The sequence below is a fragment of the Choloepus didactylus genome (assembly GCF_015220235.1).
Source record: "Choloepus didactylus isolate mChoDid1 chromosome X unlocalized genomic scaffold, mChoDid1.pri SUPER_X_unloc1, whole genome shotgun sequence".
Classification (NCBI taxonomy): Eukaryota; Metazoa; Chordata; class Mammalia; order Pilosa; family Megalonychidae; genus Choloepus; species Choloepus didactylus.
Window position 1 is genome coordinate 1,565,750 of NW_023637621.1, and position 8,625 is coordinate 1,574,374.

At 48.3% G+C, this 8,625-nt stretch overlaps 1 protein-coding gene across 2 annotated transcripts; it reads left to right on the forward strand.

Annotated features, from left to right (window-relative positions):
* Positions 1 to 1,320: 1,320 nt before the first annotated feature.
* Positions 1,321 to 2,170, forward strand: LOC119525841 (translation initiation factor IF-2-like). Of its 2 annotated transcripts, none has more exons than XM_037824646.1 (2): positions 1,321 to 1,522; positions 1,867 to 2,170. In XM_037824646.1, the coding sequence occupies exons 1-2, from the start codon at positions 1,335 to 1,337 to the stop codon at positions 2,003 to 2,005; spliced, it is 327 nt and encodes a 108-aa protein (XP_037680574.1). In that variant the 5' UTR covers positions 1,321 to 1,334; the 3' UTR covers positions 2,006 to 2,170. The 2 variants fall into 2 exon arrangements, 1 of the variants encoding a protein (XP_037680574.1); XR_005215030.1 differs by lacking the exon at positions 1,321 to 1,522 and adding an exon at positions 1,719 to 1,788.
* Positions 2,171 to 8,625: the final 6,455 nt, after the last annotated feature.

Genomic DNA, 8,625 nt, shown 5'->3' on the forward strand with positions numbered 1-8,625 from the left:
CTCAAACTGGAACTACTCATCAACATTTGACAACTGGGTCAGTCCATACAAAACCCCAGGGCTTCCCTGGACAAATCCTAAGGCTGGGTAACCCTGGTCAGCATGCCCTCCTCTGTCCCCGCAGTTGGCTGCAGGTGAGGGGTGCAGTTCTACAGCCCCCCTGCACACCACACCCCTGCCCAGGGTTGGCTTGGCCCCTGGGGCTGACCAGACAGGCCTCCAAGGGCTTTGGTCCTGAGGTCCTGATCTCAACCCTCAAAGGACCCTCCACTGGCCTCTCCCCTCACTGAGGCTTGGCAGGGGATCCTAATGTGGTTTGGGGGACACAGAGGTCAAAGGCTCAGGAAGTGGCTGTTATATCTGAATCTGTTTCCCCATTTGTTTGTGCACGCTCATTCACTCATGCATTCGTGCATTTACACATTCACTCCTGCCTGCATTCTGTTCTCACTCATTCATTCATTCTTTTACTCACTCTTGCATGCAAGCCTGCTTTCACTCATTCATAGATCCATTCATTCATTCACTCACACATGCATGCATTCACTTTTTCATTTATGCATTCACTCATCATGTATGCATTCACCCATTCATGCAGTTAACTCAGTCACTCATTTGTTCATGCATATATTTACCCATGCACCCAATCATTCTCTCAAGTGTGTGTGCACTTATTCATTGACTGATGTGTGCATTCATTCAGTCAGGTATTCATGCATGTATTCACTCACTCATTCATTTATTCAGTTATTCATGAATGCATGCATTTACTAATTCAATCATTCATTCATGCAGCTATTCAGTCATGCATGCATTCATCCATATAGGCACTCCTTCACTTATTCATTCATCCATGCATTCATTCACTCATTCCTACATTCACACATTCATTCACTCATTCATATAGTCACCTGCTCACTCATCCATCCATGGGAGCTTCTAGTTACCCACCCATGAATTAGCTCATTCACACATGCACTCATTCAATCACGCATTCGTTCAGCAGCCCAGGCACTCTTCACTCATCTCTTCCTTCATTTATTCTCTCTTGCATTTGTTCACTCACTCACTCATTCCCTCTTTCACGGTTCACTCTTTACTCCTTCGTGCATCTCATATTATCAGTACCAAGCCCTGCCCCTGCCGACGGGCCCCGGAGGTTTCCAGTGTGGCCTCCACCCCCAGCAGCCGCTGGCCTTGGGCCCAGACGCTTGAGACCTTTGCAAACATTTACTTTGGGGCTGGTCGATTAAAGGTTAAATGTCCAAACCTAAAACCGCAGGCTAGTGGATTCAGCGGGAGCCTGGAGGAGGGGGCGGAGGCCGGGCTAGGGGATGAAAGGCCCCCCTTTTATCTTCCCAGCTCTCTCCCGGGCGGTGCAGAAGGCGCGCGCCCGCGTGGTGGGGGGCTGCCGCTCGGCGGCCAGGACAGACCCGCACCCCAGAGGCTCCAGCGGGGGCAGGGCCGGGCTTCCGGCGAGCGGCCAATCGCGGGGCGCAGGCGTCGGGCCTCCCAGCACCCGGTGGGGGCCAGAGGCTGCCCGGAGCGCCAAGGAGGTGGGGGTGCACGGGGGGGGGCGCACAGGGGCTGGGAGCGCCGGGTTGGCACGCAGAGGCTCTCCCGGGGCGCGGAGGCGGCCGGCGCGAGGCGCGGCTGCTGGAGACACGAGGCAGGGATGGGGGGTGGGAGTGGGGGAGGGAACAGGCTCAGGGCGTGAGGGACGCGCGGGTGTCTGGGAGGCGCCGGGCTGCGACGCAGAGGCTGTCCCGGAACGCCGCGCGAACGCAGGTGTCAAAGGCCGGACCCGGGATGGCGGGGAGGGAGGTGGGGCCCGCGGGTCTCGGGAACCAGCTCTGTCGCCCGCAGGCCGGGAGTCCGCGCGGGTCCCGGGGAGACGCGCCCCGGCTCGGCCCGCTCGCCGCCGGGAATCCACCCACCGCGCCAAGGCGCACGCCGACCCCTGCGCGCCCACCGCCCCCGCGGCGCTCCGGACCATGTCGGGTGAGTGGTAGAGGCCCCTCCCTCATCAGCCTCCTCCCTCTTCAGCCTCCCTGTTGGGGCTGGCACGTAGGAGATTGCCCTGCGCCCGGGAGACCCCGCCTCGCCCGCGCGAGGGCCCCCAAACCCGAGATTCCCGTGGTTACTGGCCCGGATCTCACCGGAGCTAGAGGGGCCGGCGCTGCAAGTGCGGTAGTGGAAGATGTGGGAGGTCCCAAGAGCTGGGAGGGGGTGATTTATGGCGTGGTAAGGGGCGTTGAAGTTCTCTAAATTTCCTTCTGTATAAAGTAGCCCTAGTTTCTTGGGACTATGGATGAGCTAGCTGGCTAGTGTCCTCACGGCCCGGAAGGCCGAAGGAAGGGGGCCCATCCACGCCCCTAAAACTCACAGGTACGCCTCGGGGTCCTCCTGAATCCATAATTTCTTATACAGTAAAGTTCCTGGTGAAGTCCCCAGCAGGGCAGCACGTCCAGCAGAGGCTTTTGTGGGTCAGCTGTAGACAGTTGGAAGGCCCAGAAAGTGGAGAGACTAGAGCAACCACCCAAACCATCAGAAACACCGGTGCCCTTCTGACAGGGAAGGCGCACAGCTCTCGCTGTCGAAGGTGTGTTTTTTAAAACACAGGTTGCTTGTTGTTCCCAGCAGGGATTTGTGAAATCCCTGCTGCTTCTGTGCTCCCCCTACTCTGACCTTAGAAAGGAAAGGGGTGGGGGCAGGGATGGAAAAGGGAAGGTGAGCAGTAAGATTCCCTTCAGAGAAGTAGAAAAGAGTCTCTGTTCCAAGATGTTTGGAGCTCTCCAAAGTGCAAACCACCGGTTCCCCCGAAGCCGCAAGGTCTAGAATAATGAGGACATTCAAAGACAGGCATTTAAACCCGTCTGGATGGGCCTTGAAGTGCACTCAAAAGACCTGCCCTGGTATCAACTCTTTGCAGAAAACAAAATCCGTCTTTGAGAAAGGGTGAAAAGACAGAGGTGGAAGTCACTGATGTTATTTTCAGAGGCTGGATGGATGATTGAGTGAGTGGAGGGCAGGCGAGGGACAGGAATAAATGTTTTTCACTGACTCCTTAAGAAATTGTCAGTCACAGTCAGCTCTAGGCTGGAATTGATTCTGCGAGAAGCTCTGCTTTTTTGGCCGGGGAATGGAGTGCAGAGAAAGGCTTTCTTTCGGCTTCCCCATTGTGAGCTGCCTGGCCAGTAGTTCCCCAGCCCCTATCCTATTGAAACGTGATCCTCTAAGTGCAAAGTATTGGATTGTGATGGATATCCCCCTTGCATACTACCCTGAAAATTGATCATTGGAAGTTTCTTAAGGTAAGGCAATGTAGAATTGGATAACCTATCGATGAATTGTTTATACTGTGTTATGTTAAATCCCCGGGTCTACCTTGCAGTTCGGGTGGATCATGTATCCGCATATGATTTTGTAGCATTGTCCCATGGACCCAGGGTGGGAAAGCTTTAGAGGTGTGTGATTTGCATCTAGAGGGCAAAGCTGAGTCTTGGGACCCAGCTTGCTGGAGAGAGGAAAGAGAGAGGGTCTCGTCAGTATATTAATATGATTAATGATGTCCCCATCCTAAAACAAGGGAAAGACAAGGCAACCCATGTGTAGTTCCATAAACTGGGCCTTCCCCCTAGACCTGTCCTCGTCCCTCTCTCCACGAAGGATCATGTGTCTGGGAAAATTGCCTGTCCGGCCGATCCCATTCTCAGCTTCTCAGGTCCCCAACTCCTCTCTGCTGATGCACCTCACTCCCTGGGTGAAGGAGATTTGTTCTTCTCCCAGGGCTTCTGAACTCCTGCCTGCCCATGGGTGTTCGAATTCCCCTTTGGGAAGCAGCTGATTTGTCTGGACCAGCTCTTGGACACGGTCCTTTGTTTCTTGGGCTGCTGTCAGAAAGTGCCACAAACTGGGTGGTTTGGAAAAGCAGAAGTTTATTCTCTTGCTCCCTCTAACCTGTAGGGTTCTGGTGGTGGATGGTTCTTTGGTGCAAATTCTGCTTCCCTCTTTACTTGGCTGTCTCTTTCCTCTCTCTCTCTCTTTCCCTCCCTCCATCCCTCCCTCTCTCTCTCTCCCTCCCTCTCTCTCTCTCCGTCCAATTCTTCCCTTCCTAAAATGGCACCACTCATATTGGATTAGGGCTCACCCCTATCTAGTTTGACCTCATCTTAACTAATCTTTTTTGGGGGGGACACATTTCCATCCATGAGTCAGAAACGCGAAATGACTGAAAATCTAACTTTTCTGGCCTCTGGTTTTTATATACTTTTCATCATGGGAGGCCCATGTTGGCAAGCAATGGTGAATCAAACCAAACCCAGCTAATTAGGCATCGTTTTTAATAGGTACAATGCAGGAATGCTTTTGACTGTTGAAAGGATAAATGAGTGGAAAACAGGCTAGTGAGATATCTTTTGTGTATTCATGTTAGAAATTGAATGCTCTTTTCCAGAATATTCAACTTCCCATTCCCACCATCCCCACCCCCAATTTTTTCGTCTCAATGCTCTACTGGGAGTTTTCTTGTTCTTTGAGGAAGACCCAGTCAACATGGTTTAACTAGAAAATAAATAGAAATGCAATGATAAAAACATAGCTTGGGTGTAAAAGACAGTTCAGCAGCCCGAAAAGGGCTGTTGGGTAATAAGTTTAAAACTTAAGGGATCTCCCGGTGATTGATAGTTTCCTTTCCCCAATGGTGGGTCCAACATTGGTGATGTTCTTCGTGAGTGCTCTTTGTAATGAAAAAGTCTTACATCCTCAGGAAGAGCTAGAAAACCAGTGGCTTGCACTAATCAACCTTTGATCAGTTTGCCATTTCTACGATTTCCATCCCAATATCTTGCTTTGGGCCAATTGCGTACCACCTCCCTTCTCGTTGAATGGGGGTCAGTGGGATGGTGTCTTGTGGTCTTGAGCTTCTCTTACAACTGTGAGTTCTCCTGAGGACCCCATGTTTTATTTCCCATGCAGGTGTATCTCCAGACTTCTCCACCTGGGTATCTTCTGGCTCCTCAAACTATATTGCTCATCTTGTCTGCCATGTTGTTATTTTCTCCTCCACATTCCAGAGAATATTATCGATTTCCCAGTACCTGAACCCAGTCCTTTTGTTCTGCCTCTTCCTTATCCTGGAATGTTTGCCCAGCTTCTCTTCCATCTCCCTCCTAAATATCTCATGGGTGCATCTGCTCCATCCATGACCTCACCACCTTGCCCACCATCCAGGAAATGGACGATGGTGCAACTTCCAGTTGGTCTCCTAATCTCTTGTCTTATTCCTCCTGTCTATTTTTTCCAGACAGAAAATTCTTGCATCCTGCTTGCACCAAGTTAACTAAACAAAACAAAACCCTCAAACAGAGCAAAAGGGTTTTTCCAAATATCTGGCAAGCCTTTACATTTTCAATGTAAATTTGAATTTTTAAAAATTTTGCCATTTTCCAAATTGACTGTCCAGTTGAGGTCGCCTGACATGTGTAGCTTGCTGACACATATGAAATGGTTACAGGTTATGTTTAAGGTTAGCAATTCCATGGGGTGGTACATTTTTCTCTGGGGCCTTTCTTGTCCTTGGGAGTAGATCTGTCTTAGACTCCTAGCAGTGATGTAACAAAGCTCCATAAACTGGGTGGCTTAAAGTAATGGAAATCTCTGCTCTCACAGTTCTGTTCGGAAGTCAGAAACCTGTAGAGGACAGTCCTTTCTTGCTTCCTCTAGCTTCTGGTGGTTTGCCAACAAACTTTGGGTTTCAGACTCTTCAAACCTTGGGCTTCAAACTCTGCTTCCTTCACATGACCTTGTCCCCCATATATGTCTGTGCCCAAATTTTCTCTCCTTATAAGGACATCAGTCCGATTCGTTAGGACCCACCCTACACCATCTTGGCCTCATCTTACCTAATCGCATCTTCAAAGACCCCATTTCCAAATAATGTCAGATTTGCAGGATCAGGGATTAGACCTGAACATATTTTTGGGGGACATAATTCAATCCATAACAAGATCCTTTTGTCTTTTATGGATTGCCCAGGGTGGGCTCTTCTGGCTTAAAGGAATTCTGCAGAATTTGAGCCAAGTCCTTGTTTCCAGCCTCTTGTCCACTGCTGTTCTTGGAGTGTGAGTCCTGGGTGGGGTGCTGGGTTCTCTGGGCTTCTTTCCGTGCTCCCCCTGCTGTCCTCCACTCAACCTGACTTCTCTTCCCTTTCTGGGAGACATCTGCTGAAATCTCTGATTCACTGATGGATTCCCTGCTGCTGCATTTGGGGTTTGGGGTTCTCAGTTCATTCATGATGTTTCGTTGGTCAGAAGTCCGGGTGGAATGGTGAGGTTTTACATATTTCTTATCTTGGTTTGCTGTTAAGAAGTATGTTCGCATTTAGAGTTAAACACCCAGGGTTTCTACTTCACCATTCCTTCCTACTTCCTCCCCTCTTTTCCCCTCCACCCAAACCATGAAACAATAAGTGGACTTCAAGATGTGGCTCTGAGACAACCTGGGAGAGTCGAAATCTGGCTCTTATTTTTCACTGTCGGGCTGATTCTCCAGGTCTGTCCCCATGGCTTTGGCAGCCGCTTCACTAGAACGACCTTCGAGCTTTCTTGACAGCAATCCTAAATTTTTGCTTCCTCTTCAATCTCTCTTCTGTGCTCAGAAGCAGAAGACACAAGTGGATACCCCCTCTCTTGCTGCCTCTGAATGGGTCCTTCCTAACTCGTAGGCCAACTCTTGGGAGAATAACTTCAATCAGCACTAAGGATTTGGAAATGTATATAAATCATCAGCATCATTATTAGTACTTTTTAAACTAATTGCTTAAATCTATCTACCATATATATCTATCGATCATCATCTATAATATCTACTACTTATCTGTCATCTATCTTCTACATATCTATCATCCATCTATCCATCTATCTACCTACCTATATATCATTCTATCTATCCATATATCTGTCATCTATCTATCATCAATCTATCATCTATCAATCATCTGTCTATAATCTATCCATCTATCAATCATGTATCTATCATCTATCATCTATCTATCTGTCTATCTGTCTTGTCTATCTGTCTATCTTTTGGGGCTACAGACATCTGTGTGGGAGTTTGCTGTCTGCAATACTCTATTTACAGTGGGAAAGCCTAGTGTTCCAGTTTGCTACTGCTGCCATTATGCAAAATACCAGAAATGGATTGCCTTTTATAAAAGGGGGTTTATTTGGTTGCAAAGTTACAGTCTGAAGGCCATGAAAATGTCCAGATGAAAGTCAACAAAGTATACCTTCAATGAAGGAAGGCCAATGGCGTCTAAAATCTCTGTTAGCTGGGAAGGCACGTGGCTGGTGTCTGCTGATCCCCAGTTGTGTTCCAGCTCCTCTCTCAGCTCCTGTGCATTCTTAAAAGTGTCTCTCTTGGCTGCTGCATCTCCTTTTGTCTGTGAACACTTTTATAGGAATCCAGTGATTCAATTAAGACCCACCCTGAATGGGGGGATAACACCTCCATGGAAATTATCCAATCAAAGGTCTTGCCCACCGTTGATTGAGCCACATCTCCATGGAAACACTCAATCAAAGATTTCCAATGTAGTCAACACTAATACTGCTGCCCCCACAAGATTGCATCAAAGAACATGGCATTTTGGGGGACATAATACATCCAAACTGGCACACCAAGAATTCTCATTCCCTCTTACTCTAAGGGAAAAATGTGTGGACATGAGTCTATTTAACAGGCACATTTTAGAGTTGGTCCCTTTGGAATGTAAAAGATCAGGGCATTGGCTCATGACAAGTCAGACTGGGAAGTGTATGTTTGCTTTGGTTATAGTGAGTGGGAATGTGAGTATTTTTGCTTTCCTGTAAGTGCCAGCCTGTGACATGCAGGCAGAGGGCTCTGATTTGGAGCAATATGCTGGTATCATTGAGAACCACTGATCTTTGCTTTGATTTCTGATTTCTTTACAGAGGAAGGTGGCTGAGAAAGGGTTGATGATTCTCAGTGTTGCTAATTTCCCCTTGCCTCTGATCTCTTCATCCTGACAACTAGCTCTTTGAAGCCCAGGAATCAACTTGTTTATCATCATCATCAAAGTTCCCAGATGACTTCAGGACAAAATTAAGCTTAAAAGAGGTGCTACAAATTGGACTCTCTAACAGTTCCTTGGACTCCTATTGAGACTTTAGGAAGCTGAGAACATTGGGTGGATGAAACTATATGTCTTCCTTCCCCCATCTCTTTGGTTTTCATATCGCCTAGAGTTGAAGAATTTAATTAATGTGCTTGGCATAGTTCTCTTGAGTTGCTCAGACATCGTCATTGTAGCCAAAGGAATCAGTTGTTGCTTTCAGCATTAGCTAGTGTTTCATCTGCACACAAGTACTTTGGGTGAGTTTTCAGTGCTCTAATGCAAAATAAGAGAAGGGCTCATATCTGCGAATATCCATGTCTGAATTTCTCAGCCTCAAACAAATATCACACAATGGGTTGGCTTAACAATGGGAATTTATAGGTTCGTGGTTTCAGAGGCTGGAAGGCTGGCTTCCTCCTGGGGTCAGTATCTTCTGGTTGGCTGGCAATCTTGGGGTCCCTTGGCTTTTCCATCCTAACAATGCATTA